The sequence below is a fragment of the Cygnus olor genome, chromosome 2 (genome assembly GCF_009769625.2).
Source record: "Cygnus olor isolate bCygOlo1 chromosome 2, bCygOlo1.pri.v2, whole genome shotgun sequence".
NCBI lineage: Eukaryota > Metazoa > Chordata > Aves > Anseriformes > Anatidae > Cygnus > Cygnus olor.
Window position 1 is genome coordinate 52728828 of NC_049170.1, and position 15314 is coordinate 52744141.

General features: G+C 48.1%; 3 protein-coding genes across 4 annotated transcripts in view; 2 read left to right on the plus strand and 1 right to left on the minus strand.

Annotated features, from left to right (window-relative positions):
* Positions 1-2317: 2317 nt before the first annotated feature.
* SIRT5 (sirtuin 5) lies at positions 2318-9096 on the plus strand. Its single transcript, XM_040546384.1, has 9 exons — positions 2318-2472; positions 2814-2943; positions 4029-4162; positions 4976-5201; positions 6486-6573; positions 7524-7577; positions 7991-8114; positions 8689-8804; positions 8931-9096. The coding sequence occupies exons 2-9, from the start codon at positions 2838-2840 to the stop codon at positions 9004-9006; spliced, it is 924 nt and encodes a 307-aa protein (XP_040402318.1). The 5' UTR covers positions 2318-2472; positions 2814-2837; the 3' UTR covers positions 9007-9096.
* Positions 9097-9229: 133 nt separating this feature from the next.
* Positions 9230-13526, plus strand: NOL7 (nucleolar protein 7). The gene is made up of 8 exons (XM_040546385.1): positions 9230-9442; positions 9529-9589; positions 9682-9731; positions 9860-9888; positions 10876-10960; positions 11864-11985; positions 12062-12139; positions 13146-13526. The coding sequence occupies exons 1-8, from the start codon at positions 9279-9281 to the stop codon at positions 13205-13207; spliced, it is 651 nt and encodes a 216-aa protein (XP_040402319.1). The 5' UTR covers positions 9230-9278; the 3' UTR covers positions 13208-13526.
* A 256-nt stretch (positions 13527-13782) lies between these two features.
* RANBP9 (RAN binding protein 9) overlaps positions 13783-15314 on the minus strand; it is a 38971-nt gene continuing 37439 nt past the window's right edge. For both annotated transcript variants that reach the window (XM_040546383.1, XM_040546382.1), the window contains exons 13-14: positions 15144-15255; positions 13783-14735 (exon numbers count right to left, since the gene is read on the minus strand). In XM_040546383.1, the coding sequence (XP_040402317.1) occupies positions 14605-14735; positions 15144-15255 (243 nt within the window). In that variant the 3' untranslated portion in view covers positions 13783-14604. The remainder of the gene's footprint in view (positions 14736-15143; positions 15256-15314) is intronic.

Sequence of the window (15314 nt, forward strand, 5' to 3'; positions counted from 1 at the left end):
ATACCAGTTGATGGTGCTCAGATGCAGAATACTCTGTACAAATGGTGAAGGACTGCGACTGGGGTGGAACACGGGGTGGCGTTAACCTGTTTTAACTGCTTCCTGCAGCACAAGATGGGAACAGCCCACGTGGATACACGTTCCTCACCTGCTGCTTTCCCTTCCCTTCACTCCAAGGGGGAGCAGAGCTGGGTAACTCCTGCCAGGCAACAGCATGGGCGCTAAAAGCGGGTGTGGGCCAAGGGGAGACTGGACAGGTTCCTGGAAGGCAGGCTCCTTACTCAGTCCGTACGTCCCTCATCTGAGCAGAACGCGGTTGGCAGCTGGGAGGGCGGTGGGCCGGGGGGCCGGGTGAAATTCAGTGTGCTTGCCCTTGACATAACTTCTGGCAGCTCTGAGACAGGATTCTTACATGCTTGTGTTAATCCGTTTTGGTGGAATGAAGACCTTTACAGAACACTTCATACTCATGGTGTCTGGCTGCTCTTGCTGCGTAAACGACGACTCTTGCTGAAGGAAATTACCAAAATAGAAAAAACTTCTTTATGCAGAAGTATTTATCAGGCACAGATGATCCTAGAACACTGCCAAGTATCTTGAAGTTAATTTTAGATGCCACTTAACCTTTTTATAAAGCTTTCTAAAAAAATGTGTGCATATGCATGCACACTTGCATAAATATTTGTCCTAGGCCACTACAAACAATTTTGAAAGTTAATGTAGCCATTTTATTATGGCAAAGATGCAGAATTTATACCAGGTTAGCATCAGCTGAACTAGGCTGTGCATTGTTTTCAACCTTTAAGAATACAGAATACACGATTGCTTAAGAAACACTGAAATAATTGTACTTCCTGGAGTATACAATGTACAAATGCCAGAGAAACATAAAGAAGCCAACCTGTTTGCAAGTTGTATGCATTTGGCATAACCTACACTATCACGACGTTTACTTTTTGTAAAGTTGGCACATTAACACGTCCTGCCCGAGGTTAATTTAAAGTTAGAAGAAAAGTATCTGATGAGTGCTGGGACGAAATGTGAAAAGGCAGGCCTTCTGGCTGATGCTGTGCTACGTAAACAGAAGCAGGTTTTCTGTTCCTCAGGTCAGAGAAGCAGTTTGCTGTCCTGAACTTTGTAACCAGTGGAAGAATGCCATGGTGAGCGTCCAACTGCAAATTGTTTCTCATTGTTTTTAAATACTATCTTAACCAGCATCTAAAACACGCTGCCTAATAAGCAGGACGTACAATCCATTCTAAGACCTGGAGTTAAAAAAACAAACCAAGCCCAATCATAATGCCAAATAGCAAACGACAGTGCCAGTCTGTCATTTGTCTGAGCTGCCAGCACAAACCTGTCAGCTCAGTGGTTTGGCTACTCCAAATAAAATTGTGTAATTTTAATCGGCAGGATAGTTACAATGCTAAATTAGATCAGTGGCCTTCTATCTTGTTTTCTGAATTTATTAGCTTTTTTCCCAAGCTTACAACCCTTTATGAAGATTCAGCCAGAGCTCTCAGGGAACTGAAACAGCTGGCTCCCTCCAGCGAGCAAAAGCACGGCCTTCAGCCGGTGCTTCTGATGTCCCCAAAACTCCCCCACAAAAGGCTCCCTTTGTATCTGCAGCCAAAGGCAGAGTAGGAAACGCTGTCACACCAGTAAGGAGCAGTGCCATGGAGCAGCGTAGTGGAGGAAAGGTAAGTTGTGATCCAGCAGGAGCAACCTGCCCTGTCCTGACCTGCTGCCTGCCCCTTGCTGGTGTCCCCCTTTCCCTCTGGTAGCGTTTCTAGCCCCGTACAGGCCAGGGCAGAGGCCAAAGCTGCTCCCTGGCCACTTCTGCAGCGTGGTGGTACTTGTGGAGGGCTTCCTCAGGTCTGGGGATGCGTGTAAGGAAACCCTTGAGCTGCTGATGGTACAAAATTCACAGGGGAACAGAATCACAGAAGTTTCCCGAGTTGGAAGGGACCCACAAGGATCATCGAGTCCAACCCTGGCTCCACACGGGTCTACCCCAAAATTCAGACCAGATGACCGAGAGCGCAGTCCAAACGCCTCTTAATAACGCCTGAAATCTCAGACGGGTCGACAAGGACCGAAAGGGTGTGAAGTCGCTGGGGAAGGGCGGGCGAGGCTGGGTGAAAGCAGCTGCTGTGACTTGTTCCTGTGGAAAACCAAGCTAAAACCAGCCTTCCTCACAAAAACCACCAAGCCGAGCCGGGGCTGCCCGCATCCCCCCGCGCGTCCCGGTGCGACCCGCGTGGGGCCGCCCCTTCCCTGCCCGGGGCTGGAGGCGGGGCGGGGCGGGGCGGGCCGGGGACGTGCGGGGCCGCACGGCGGGGCCGGGGCCGGGCCCAGCGCCTCAGCGAGGGCCGGGGCCGGTGCCGGGGGTGCCGGGGCTGCCCTGCTGCTGCCTCATGAAGCGGGGCGAGCGGCCGCGCGGCGGGCTGTGAGCGTAAGGCGCCGGGCACGGTGAGTGCCGCTGCGGTGCGGTGTGTCACGGAGGCGTCCGAGGGCGCAGCGGGCCCGGAGCGGGGCCGGGCTGCCCGGGGTGCGGCTGGAGGCAGCGCTGAGCCGGAGGGGGCAGCCCCTTCTGGGCTTGGGGCGTCTGTTCTGCGGGGCGGGGGGGACCTGGAGGTGCTGCGGGAGCCTTACCGCCAGGAGGGACGGGCAGCAGAGCTGCCGAACGTCGCGGGAAAAAATAATAACACGAGTAGCGTTTGTACCCTGCTCTTCACGGAGAAGCCCTTACGGAGAATCACAGCAGCATGCTCCCTGAGTGGCCCGCCCGTGTTGCCTTAATTTCTTCTCAGATAAAGCCCTCGCAAGTGACGCCGATGAGTCTCTTCCAGTTTGCCAGCAGAAGGTTGGTCTCCCAAGTGTCCTGTGGTCTTCTTGCAAAGAAACAGCAGCTTTGCTTGGAAATGGCTCGGCCTAGTTCAAGTAAGATTCGTGTTTGTTTGCCTCGGTTTCCTGAACAGATGCAAAAGCTTGATTTAAAACTCTAGAAAGTTTCATGTAATAGACAAAGCCTGCAGTTTAATTCCAAATGGCCAGAAGAGTGTGGGGCTAATTTGGTTTTGGGCTGCTAAGGTTTATCTTCTGTGCCTACAGACTGTATAGCTGCAAACCCCTCACACAGCTGCAGTCAGCGTGGTTGCCTTTGACATGTTTATATTTAATATTTATAATTTATGCCCACAAATGTATTCTACTTTATTGCATTTCCTTTTCATACCCCCGATGGGCAATAAAACTCAGCCCTCGTTTCTTTGTACAAGAATTATGGAGGGCCTCGAGCACGGGCAGCAGCTCAGGGGCAGGGTGTTGGGTAACCTCAGAAGCCTTGTTTAGCCTAGTAGTAAAAAAAATAATTACTATATATATTTTTAAACCTGAAGACGCGCCTTAACTTGAAATAACCCCACGCACCAGGGCAGGTTGGGGCTGACCTGCTGGAGAGCAGCTTTGCAGAAAAGGGCCTGAGGGTCCTGGCGGACACCAAGGAGACCAGGAGCTGGTGAGGAGCCCTGGTGGCCAAGGAGGCACACAGCCTCCTGGGCTGAGTTTGGCAGGTGGAGGGAGGTGATCCGGCCCGACCACTGAGCTGGGAACTAGGTTACCTTGATTTCGAAGGTAGTGCTTTGTAACGAACCGTATTTTTGGCATCTCAGGATTTTACCTTGTGCTGAAGAAGCAAACTGTCCCTGCGTGGCAGTGGCAGCTGTTATTGTGGTAGCATCTAGCCTAGGGTTTTAGTTTAAGGCTTCTGTCTTTCCAACACTCAGTATATCCCTGGTTCGATACATGTTGCCCTACTGGGTTTGCTCATGTATTTTTGAGGGTCTCCAAGAAATGCCCGTCAAATTCTAATATACAGAAACTCAGAAAAAAATAGTATTTGGAAATTAGAGTCCTGGCAGGTGTATGCAGAAGCCATTTCTGTATGATTGTTGCCAACACTGTATGGCCTATTTTGTAAAATGCAAGTGCTTGAACAGCTGTTCATCCTTCTCCCCCATGTCCAGATATGGCTGACTTTCGAGAAGTCTTTGCCAAAGCAAAGCATATAGCCATAATTACAGGAGCTGGTGTTAGTGCTGAGAGTGGAGTTCCTACCTTCAGAGGAGCTGGAGGTTTCTGGAGAAAGTGGCAAGCACAGGTACGTACTCACGGCACGCGTCTGCACAGCTGTGTTTTTCCATCAGTTTTTCCATGTGGGTGTGAAGAGTCAGAAGAAGCTAAAAGTGTTTTTCTGTGGTTTGGTTTATCAGCCATTTGGGAAAAATGAAGTTTTTGCAGACAGCTCTGGGTCTTTCTACTGTCCTTGTTTTCTTGCCGCCTTGCAGCTTAGCTGTTTGCTCTTGTTTGGACACCTCACTGTTTTCCTGCCTCATGGGGCCCTTCCTGATTTAAAATCTTAAGAAACTTCTACAAAAATAATAAAGGGCAGTACCAAAGATACCAACTAGTTTTCTTTTAATGGTGGTTTTAGATTTTACAGGCACATTAAAGAGATGTTAGGCTTGTAATTTGGCTTGTGCTACATTTAAACTAAAGCAGAAAAGAAATTGCTAGCACAGGAGATGCATCCACACAGCGCTGAGTTTTGTGGCTGCTGTGTGAATGAGTTCTGAAAGGCCCACATGGTGCGTGGGGAAACATCTTATCTTCCTTTGTGCTGTACTAACCTCCTCGGGGTTTGGGGGGGCAGCACAGAACAAGGTCCCAGTGTACCGCGTCAAACCCTATGTGATGCCCTCAGTAGAAGTTATCTCCTCTCTTGCTAAGATACCTTGGCTTGTGGTCCTGGTGGGATGCAGCTCACGACCTATATTCCTGTCACTGTGTCCGATTACGAGTAATCTGCGCCTGTCTAGTTCTGCAGGGCACAGCCGAGCTGGCAGGACGCTGCCGGCCTCCGTCTGGGCGCGGGGCTCTTTCGCACCTTCCTTATTGGAGCGACTCGTTGCAGGAATTGGCCACTCCGGGCGCTTTTGCACGCAACCCTTCCCGTGTGTGGGAGTTTTACCATTACCGCCGGGAAGTGATGCTGAGTAAGCACCCAAACCCCGCGCATATTGCCATTGCCGAGTGTGAAAAGCGGCTGAGCAAACAAGGAAGGAGCGTCGTGGTCATTACTCAGAACATCGACGAGCTACACAGGAAGGCGGGCTCCAAGCACCTCCTGGAAATTCATGGTAAGGGTCAGCTCACCTGCCTGCCACGAGATGGCAAAACTTTGGGGAGAAGGCGGCGCGGGATGACTGCTGGAAACAATGAAACTTGTCTTAACTGCATGCAAGTGGTTGTCAGTTTATTTGTAGTATCACCCTGTTCTCTTTTGGAAGTTGTTTTGGGTGCTTCATAGCCCCCTCTACTTGTCATCGTCCTTTTTAATGGATTCTGACAGCACACGGGAACTGGTTCTCCTCTCCCACCTGCTCAGGTTTGCCTTACATCCACTTGAATACTTGTGGAGAGTGAAAACTGGCTAAAGCTGCTTCAGAACAGGGAAAAGAGTCTATCGAAGGCTTCAGCTGCATGGTGGCGGTGGTGCCACAAATAAAAGGCCTCTGGGCAAGAGCGGTCCTGCCAGCTCTGGCACTCTGCCCTCTGCGCTGCCTGCCGCTTGCCTTCTGTCCTGTCCTGTCCTGTCCTGTCCTGTCCTTCCCGCCTGTGCTTCGCCTACCCGAGGAGGAGGGGACTGGAAGTGGATGAGATTCCCTCAGTCGCCTCCTGGCACTCCTCCTCTCCTCCCATGTAGTGAGTGGCATCTCCTCTCTCCCTCCTGCTCTCCGGCAGTGACAGAGGACCGTGACGCAGTTTGTTTCTTTACAGTTGTGGATGCAATGATAAATCTTGGGGTGTAGTTACATTTTGATTATTCTTATTCTTTACAAAAAGAATCTCCACAGCACTCGTTGCTAACTCTACAAAAGTTTAGAGGTATACCTTTTGGGGTTGGGGAGTTTGCACAAAAAAAATGGTGTTAACCAGCATATTATTATTATTACTATTATTATTATTATTATGGACAATGTTTCTCTTTTAAGGGGAAAAACAGTAAGCAGAAATCAACTCCTTTGGTAGTATTTTAAGGAATGATTTTCCTCTCAAACACTGCTACGAGGCCATGTATTACTCTTGTCAAGAGGTAGAACAAGGTGACAACTCATACCTCAGAGGGCCTGCTGCTCTTGTTCGCAGCGGCCTTTCAGGGGGAAAGGGGCTTCTGTCTCTGCTGTGCCAAATCTGCGTGCGTAACTGCGACTCGGCTGTCTCGGGCTGCTAACCAAACGCGTGCGTGTGCGCTGTGCACACAGTGCCTCAGTCGGAAGGCTGTCGTGTTGCAACACCTGGACGTGTGTGAGTTACCCACAAGCCAAACAAAGGCCACCGGGGATAAACATCACCACTTGCTTGTACAGCCACTCCTCAGAGCACTTGTGTGATCCCTGATGTTTCCTCTTTCTGCGTTTCAGGAAGCTTATTTAAAACTCGCTGCACCAACTGTGGAAACGTGACTGCAAATTACAAGAGCCCGATATGCCCAGCACTGGCTGGGAAAGGGTAATACACCTACCTGCCTTGCAAACTTTCTGTGCTTTCTGGTTAGACTGCTGTTCAGCAGAGATGGAGCCCTTGTGGGAGCGTAGAGGAGTTCTAGCCAGCCGCCCCGTTTTCTGTTAGTAGTCGTAATGTTTAAATGTTACACAGCTGTTTTCAAACATGAGTATGCCTTTCGGTAACTGCAGTTAAAGCCCGTGATATAAAGAGAGAGAAGTCCTGTGACTGAGTAATTGTTGATTTTTAGTTAGCACAACATTGTATGTTTTAATTAGAACAGGTTCAGATGGTCTGGAACTCTTGTATTGGTGATTGACATTGTACTCTTTGAGAACGGGTGTTCGCTTCCATCTTCATTGTCTTCCCATATTTCAAATCATACGCTCATTCCTTGCATCAGGCTGTCATCACTGTAACATATAACAAGATTGTCCTCTTTGCATCTCTTGAGCACCTAGTGGCTCTTGTGCTTCTACGCTTCCATAAGACTCTTATGATTACGGGTCTTGAAATGCAGATGTGTGAAACAAAAAGGAAGGAAAATCAGTTCCCAGGATTTCTTCTTAAGTTGCAGAGCAGTCCTTTGGGCTCCTGCATCCTTTTTCTTTCGCTGTTGAAATTAAAAAAAAGGGGAGGGAGGGGATGACAGGCATATGCTCATAGGCTTGAAGTTTTAGTCCCTTTGCATTTCACCATATCTTTAGATAGCTTCACAAATAGTTGTAGTGCTGTTGTCAGACTTTGAGAAGCTGATTGCAGCTCTGGGACACTTCTGCATAGAAGTCTGCCTGCCCTCTATGTGGTAGGCTAGGGTTGAAGGAGATGTTTAAGTTGACTGAAGTTGCAGATTCCTTGATTAGAGAGTGTGCCTTAAAGAATACCAAGTTTTTAGTAATATATGAAGTGCACTCTGTTTGTGTGATTGAATAAACGTTTCAATTTTGTAACCTCAGGGCTCCAGATCCAGAAGTAGAAGATGCTACAATTCCAGTTGAACAGCTTCCTCAGTACGTATCGACCACTTTATTTTTTGCTATTAACTCTTCATACTTAATGCATCTCAAAGGCTTGCAGTACTGTTTGTGTCATTCTGGAAGGACATGAATTCATTTTGTGGGATAAAGAGACAAGGGTCTTTGCGCAGAGACAGAGTCTAAATCTAAACCTAATGTCAGAAAGACACCAGACGATAGGAATGGGTGCTGGAAGTTTACCGTGATGCCAAAAGGATTGCTTGTTTGTGTTCTTGAGCATCAAGAACAGAACACACCTGAAGTCATGGGTTTGGTAGTGAGTAGTAGGGGAATCGCAGTAAGAAAGGCAGACGTGTCCAAACAAGAATGAAAACCATTCTGCCGCTGTGCAAATTGAAATGCCCATGTCAGAAACATCATGCCTTACCTATGTGATTTTTAAACAGGTGTGAGGAAGACGGCTGCAACGGCCTCCTTCGTCCCCACGTTGTGTGGTTTGGTGAAACGCTGGATCCTGACGTCCTCACGGAGGTTGAGAAGGAACTGGACATGTGCGACCTCTGCTTGGTGGTGAGTGCGGGTCTTGTAGCCGAGGCTGGTACCAGCAGGGGGGCCAAGCCCAAGGGTGGCGCTTCCTGGGTACAGGAGATGCCTTTGTGCTTCCCCAGGGGAGCTGTAAGCCCCCGAGGATTATTTTGATGCTCGGTTTTCTTTTAAAAAAAAAAAAAGTTACAAAATGTTGTAAGATGGTAGTTAGCTATTGTTGTGTGCTGCTTTTTTTTTTTTTTTAACTTTTTTTTACATGCCATGTACGTTTTGTATCACTGACCAAAACATTTGCTTGGAATATGGAATACTGTGTGCCGCTCACCAAATAGTCTCAAGTGAGAGGGAATGTTTTGTTTTGTGTTCCTGAAAGTAGTCTGCCATTTTGGGCATTACAGCTGTAAAGGGGGGGAAAAAAAACCACTTGAATCCCAGAAAAACAAACAGGCTTCTTTGGGTTGCATCAAACGATTTTTGATTCCTATACCATGTCAAGTAGCTAAATGTGCAGTGGCACTAACTGTAGATCTTTCACTTCATTTCTGTAGGGCTTTCATGTGCTTTAGGGCTTGCTCATGACTTTTTGACGCCCCTGCAGGTGGGAACCTCCTCCGTGGTGTATCCCGCTGCCATGTTCGCCCCTCAGGTGTCCGCCCGAGGAGTGCCAGTTGCAGAGTTCAACACGGAACCCACCCCCGCTACCAACAGGTTCAGGTAAGGCTGCAGTGTTAAAAAAAGAAAAAAAAAAAAAAACTCTATTTTTTTTCCCCCTGGTATGTGAGAAGGAATATTTTGAATATTTTGCAGCCTGCCCTTTTAACAGCAGCTTCTCCCTTCCAGGTTCCACTTCCCGGGCCCCTGCGGGAGCACGCTGCCGCCGGCGCTGGCCCGGCACCACAGCGAGATCATCGCCTGAGGCTGAGGCGGCGGCGGCGGCGTGAGGGGACGGCGGGTGTCCGTGTGTGTGTGAGGGGACGACGGACGTACAATAAAGGCGGCAGCTGCCCGCGGTCTCCCTCTCTGCTGCGCCAGCGGCCGGGGGGCGGCGGTTGGGTGAGGGCGGGGAGGGCGCTGAGGGGCGGCCGTTGGGCGTGAGGGGGCGGCCGTTGGGCGTGAGGGAAGGGGGCGCGGCCAGGCGGCGGAAGGCAGGGGCGCTTCCGAGGCGGGGCCAGCCGGGCGCGTGCGGCCATGGTGAAGCGGCGGCGGCGGCGGCAGGAGGCTGCGGCGGTGCCCGCGGGCCCGCCTTCCCCGCCGGACCCCGATGACGAGGAGGCCCCGGAGGAGCTGTCCTTCGGCGCGGCGGCGGCGGCGGCCGAGAGCGAGCGGCAGCTGGCGGGGGAGGCGGCGCGCAGGTAGGGCCGGCCCTCGCCCCGCTCCCCCTCCCCCCCCCTCCCCTTCACGGTCCCGGCCCCGCGCTGACGGCCCAACCCCCCCGCAGGCACCGGGAGCTGCTGAAGGAGAGGCGGCGGCGGCGGCAGGAGCTGTTCGCGGAGCAGAAGGTAACGCCGCGCCGCGCCCCCCCTCACACCCACACCCCATCATCCCGGCCGGTGACGGCCGCTAACCGCCGGTAACGGCCGTGTTCCCGCAGAGGAGGAAGCTGCTGCCCGAGGCCCTGCTGCAGGAGCTGACCGCCGGACGGTGAGGCTGGGGGCGGGCGGGGGGGTTACCCACGGTACCTTCCCTCGGCCCTCTGCCGGCAGCCCGGCACATCGCAAGGCGTGAGACTGACCGGCCGCTTTCTCCTTCCTTCTTTCCTTCCTCCGCAGACCGGACAAGCCAGCCGCAGCTGAGCGAGGTACGCCGAGGCTCCGCTTCTGTCGCACGGTGCGCCCCGTCGGGTTTCCTTTCGGCGTTGTAAGCCGCCCGGAGGGTGGAAGCTGAAGGCGCCGTGCTGCTTGGCTGCTGCCAAAGAAAAATAGCGGGGTTGGTGGTGGTCGTGTTTAATCTTGATGCCAGTGCCTTTTACAAAGGCTATTTGATGTACAGTGGTTTCGGTTAAAAGACCTGAGGTCTTTAGCATGGGCAGCAGACAGGTGTTCAAACAGGAAAAAAGAAAGGGCCAGAAAGGGGTTAATTTAAAGGGTCAGAAAAAGATTAATTTTTAGCGTTCACTTAAGTTATAAAAGCTATTTATAGAATTCTTAGTTGCCTTAATACTTCTTATATTTGATGGCACCTGTAAAAACTAGGTAACTTTTTTCAAATGCTCAACTAGAAAATCAGACACCAGGGTACTCACAAATGCTGCTTTTTAGCCTACTTCAAAGGGGGCTAGAAAGCCCCCTCTTATACTACACAAAACAAAAATAAGTTGTAGAGTGTTCTTTTAATAATGATTCTCTCATCATGATGTAGATGGCTGGTGTAACTGTTGCTACTTCTTTCTTGTTTTTAAAAAAATCAGTTGGCATAAAGCAGATGAGCATGGTGTGGTATTTTGAATGCTCAGTCTCTGTGGTATGTGTTTAGTAGAGAATGAAGCTCTTTGCGAGCAATGCTTAGCTGTTGTGTTGCACTGAATTTTTGTCCTGTGGTTAATCCCTTTTGTTGTTGTTGATGCCAAGGAACAGGAAAGATGAATGGCTGCTTCAGGATGGTTCCCCTTCCCCTCCCTCTAACACACTTAACTAGCTTTCACTAGCCAGAGGGTCTGAAAAAGCGCTTGTTGGAGTTACCTTGTTTCTCAGTTGGGTCGTTGTTTCGTTCCTGTTTGTCTTCCATTTACTGCTCTTGATTCATAATGTTCTGGATTTTTTTTGTGTGTCTATTAAACTTACTCTAGACAAACAGCCTGGCCGTAGGTCTGAGAAGCAGAGCGAAGGCCGTGTGCTGAAACAGGTGAAGCAGGACAAAGCCAGGGGTGCCAGGTATGCCGAAGCGGAAGGCGTGGGGCTTCTGTCTCAGTGTGGTGGCACTGCTTCCCCCAGTCACAGCAGCTGTTCAGCACTTTGTGGTGTTACCCCTGCTTGCTCTCTCTCACAAACAAATTTACGTGCTTAAATTCCTCCTGTTATGCTGCTGTACTTGTAAAAATATATCCTAACAGCAGATCATGTGATGTGGCATCCAGGAAGGTACCTTCACCCTGCCTGATGTACATGGATGCTGGGTTGTTTGCTTTTATTTAGTGAAATTAATTGTGGCTATGGATAATACCATGCGTGGATTTTTTTAAGTGTTGTATTTAGGAATCTAATGATTAGCTATGAAGTTATTTGCAGCTACTAGCAAATGAAACCAATTTTAACACTTAGTAAAGGTACACGTTCAATAACAGAGGCAAAGCTGACCTCCTAGAAACTGTTTTGGGTTTCATTCCTCTTATTTTGTTCACTTCTTGCTGTATACGTAGTTTTAAACATGTGCATAGGTAGAATTAATGTGTGCATGTGTAAGCTTTCTTGATTCCACCACCTCAAAATGGAATCTTGAGAAGAATTAAGTCTTTCCTCTCTCAACTGGTGTGAGCTAGCCAGGCCGTCATCAGCACCCCAGTAGAAGTTCTGCTTGTTCTACCTCACATCCACTTGCTGGGGACTTAATTGCTGGATTTCATTCTGTAGGGGAAAGTTGCAGGAGCTTCTGACAGGACCAGTTTGAGGCTCTTAGTCCATTTATTAGTTTTTTTTAATACTGCTGCAAAGCTTGGCTGATAATCAGAAGCCTGTGCAGACAGCTGTTGTGCTCAAGTAGCAAAATACTGACTGAGGGTGAGTGTTGTTCCGGGTGCAGTAGCTATGCTACAATGACTTAAATCTTTCTTCAACTAGGTCGAAAGGAAACTATACAGCCATGCACTTAAAAGATCAGAGTTTAACAGGCCTCCACCAACAAACAGCCAAAGACTTCGTGTACAGCCATCTCTACGGCCCAGGCACCAACCGAACAAGCGGTATGCAGTTTTCCTTAGGTCTGCACCTAGGTTTATCTGCATTAAACCTCGTAATTAATGCTTATCTCCATTTCAGCAAATGAATTTTTTTCCCTCGCAAACAAGAAAGATCCAGTTAAAAAAGCTGCAGTTCAGTTTGTGGACAAATCTTGGGGTAAGTGTAAAAAAATAAAATTGAAGGTGGTACTACTTTATGCAGATAAGGCTTGAATCTTTTTTTTTCCAAATATAAATAAGCTTTTGCATGTTACAGAGCTGTAGCTTCCTACCTTTTTTTGAAAAGAAAGCGATAGTAAGGGAGGGGAGCAGGATAGTACAGCCTGAGTGTGCCTAATGAATGCTTCGCTGGAGAGAGCCTGTAGGACAAGCATTAGCTCATTTTTCATACAGTAAGCAACAGTCTCAGGGTTAGAGCTACAGTTACTTGTTGAATTGGATAATGCTTGCTTTGGGGTTTATAGCTTGAGCTGCTGAAGTCATTTCAGATTAAGATCTTAAGTTTTGGTTTCTTAGCATCCCTGCTTTGTGAGAGCAGAGGGAAGTAGTGCCCTGTCGTCCCTATAAAAAATGGACATTACTGAAATGAATGGGGACAGACTTGGACACACATCAATCCTAGCACACCTTGCCCATCAATCACAGAAGCAAATTCTATGACAGTCACAGTTTGATATCACATTGTAGTGTAGGGATAGGACAAAGGCTAATAGCTTTAAACTAAAAGAGGGGAGATTTAGATTAGATGTTAGGAAGAAATCCTTCACCACGAGGGTGGTGAGGCACTGGCACAGGCTGCCCAGAGCAGCTGTGGATGCCCCATCCGTGGAGGTGCTCAAGGCCAGGCTGGATGGGGCTTTGGGCAGCCTGGGCTGGTGGGAGGTGTCCCTGCCTATGGCAGGGGGTTGGAACTGGGTGGTCTTTAAGGGCCCTTCCATTCTGTGGAAAATCATAAAGATCAGAGGAAAACGTTAGACTCAATTAACACTCCTAAGTCATCAGTCTGCTTTTCACTTGTGCTTTGGAAGTTAAAAGCATTATCAGCTTTCCACTCAGTTCTCCTGTCTAAGCTTCAAATGTTGCAGTAATTAATGCACGGCTGCTGGTTACAGAGCTAAACGTGAAAAATGCTTACAGCCTTACTGCTTTGTTTTTGTTTTAAGGGCTAGAAAAAAAGGAAAAAGCAACAAAGTTTAAGAAACACTGGATTGCAATGAAGATGTAAAGTACAGCATGAAGACAGCTTTTCCACAAGATGCCATCAAGGACATAGGCTGAAAATTAATTTCTCACCATCTATACGTAATAGCTGCTTTTTTCCTGCCCCTTCTCCATCACCACTGCTCTCTTTCAGCAGGTACTGATCTTTACAGAGCTGTGTCCCCATCGCCCTGTGTTCTTTACTTCCCCCTTTCAGAACTTACTGGGGGCAGCTAACAAAGCGCTGGGTCACAGCAGGGACAGTGTGACCTTGAGGGGCTGCTACAGCCGGGCTCAGAGCTGGACTCCATTTCATGAGAGAATAAAGATGAATGAGTTTGTACTTACCCTTCTGGCTGCTGCCTTTCTTAAACCTGTCCAACTGCTGGCTGTGCTTGCTTCGTGGTAAAAAACACGCTCAGCCTTTAACTGTCAGCAGTTCAGCCACTGTGGTACGCTGATTGCAGGGTTGAGCCACGAAGCACCCTGCTTAAATCAGTCCACGTTAGAAGCACTGGTCTAGGCTAAATAGCTCAAAGAAAGTGTAGCACACATCCATGCTACCACATATGTAGAAGTAAGTTTTTAATGGCTGGTTAATTATGATATCACTACATTTTATTGCAATATAGTACTATTTAAGCACTTTTAAAAATGCAAGGTGTACAAAGATTAAATTAAGACTGTAAATTGACTAAATATTTGGTTTTTATATAAATAGGTCATAACCACACTGTGTTGACATGTAATACTGTTATAATACAACAGTTAAACTGGTGAGTCTACACAACAGAAGCTGTCTGTAGTTAAACAAGGAAACAAAGTTGAAAAGACCATGTTAAAACAAAAAAAACTACTAAGATCAACAGGTTGGGATTGTAAGTAGCAACAAACATATTCACTCAGCTCCTGAGTAATTCAAGTTTTACAGTACACATTAAAAAATATCATTTCTTCCCATCAACACTATGTATCCAAACCATCAGGTGTTTATGCATTTTGCAAATTACATTGATTGAACTATGTAACAATGGGGGTGGAGGCTGGCAAGTCATCCTGCTTGACATTTGTATCACCCATATGCTAACACATCCACGTTTGCTGTTCTTCTGTCCCACCACAAGGTAGCAGGATTTTTGGTTTGTTTTGGACAATCGTTTAGAGGACTTGTAATTGTCAATTTGGATGGCTGACATTATCAGTGATATTTTCCACTCTTAGTTGTCTAAGAGGTTTAAAGATGGAAATTTTCTCCTAACACTAAGTTAGAAATCATTTGCATCATGCTGTAAACTAGGAAGCAACATAAAGCGACAGACTTGTCCTTAGTACATAATTAAAATCCCAAATTCCAGTCAGCAGAGCTGGTCTACTTTCCACGTCGAATATGCCACAACACCTTTCAGATCTTCAAATGCATAGCTAGTGTAGGTAATCTTCCACTGTGGCAAACGCGCAGGATCCAATTCCTGATCGAGCCATCAATCCTAGACACTGTGACGCTTGTCCCATCGCGAGGGCAAGCGGTGGTTGCTTTGGCAGATTGTGAGTCTCTGAAAGAGGATTCACAATGGCAGTTAAAATACCTCATTAGTTTTCATAATTTTCATGTACTGAAAACAAAATTCCTGTATTTACATGCAAAGCTTTCTATTATAGCAATACAAAACAGGAACAAAGTGACCTTTTGAAATTCCCTGCCTAGCTCCATTGTTGAAAAAGCCTATTTTTGCTTTGAACCAAACAGGTAAGTATTACATCTGTTGCATTAACATCCCCCCCCCACCCCAAACTCTCTGTTCTGCCAGCAGAGCATATGATACCACCACCACACCCCTCACAAATCACTCTCAGCCAGCCCAGTACTAAACCCAGCACACGACGCAGGGTGAGCAGCAGCGCTGCCTTTCTTCAACAGAAGGCACGGGAGGACACCAAACGTGCAAACCACAAGGCCTTACCTAGTATTGCACTATTAAGCACAGAGCACACGGGTTCTCTTTGTATCGGGTCAAGCTGATTTCCAACAGGGCTGCTCCAGGGATCCGAATATGCAAGTAAACTAAAAGCATCCTGTGGAGAGAGGATTTTTTAAAATTATTATTACATCACAGCTATCCTCTACTAGGGAA

Excerpts from the sequence above, each read along its gene's own strand:
- SIRT5 (XM_040546384.1), top strand. The coding sequence starts at position 2,838 with ATGAGTCTCTTCCAGTTTGCCAGCAGAAGGTTGGTCTCCCAAGTGTCC. Across the intron at positions 4,163-4,975 it reads GGAGAAAGTGGCAAGCACAG|GAATTGGCCACTCCGGGCGC; the intron begins GTACGTACTCAC and ends GACTCGTTGCAG. Across the intron at positions 6,574-7,523 it reads CCAGCACTGGCTGGGAAAGG|GGCTCCAGATCCAGAAGTAG; the intron begins GTAATACACCTA and ends TTGTAACCTCAG.
- NOL7 (XM_040546385.1), top strand. The coding sequence starts at position 9,279 with ATGGTGAAGCGGCGGCGGCGGCGGCAGGAGGCTGCGGCGGTGCCCGCG. Across the intron at positions 9,443-9,528 it reads GCGGGGGAGGCGGCGCGCAG|GCACCGGGAGCTGCTGAAGG; the intron begins GTAGGGCCGGCC and ends ACCCCCCCGCAG. Across the intron at positions 11,986-12,061 it reads AGGCACCAACCGAACAAGCG|CAAATGAATTTTTTTCCCTC; the intron begins GTATGCAGTTTT and ends TCTCCATTTCAG.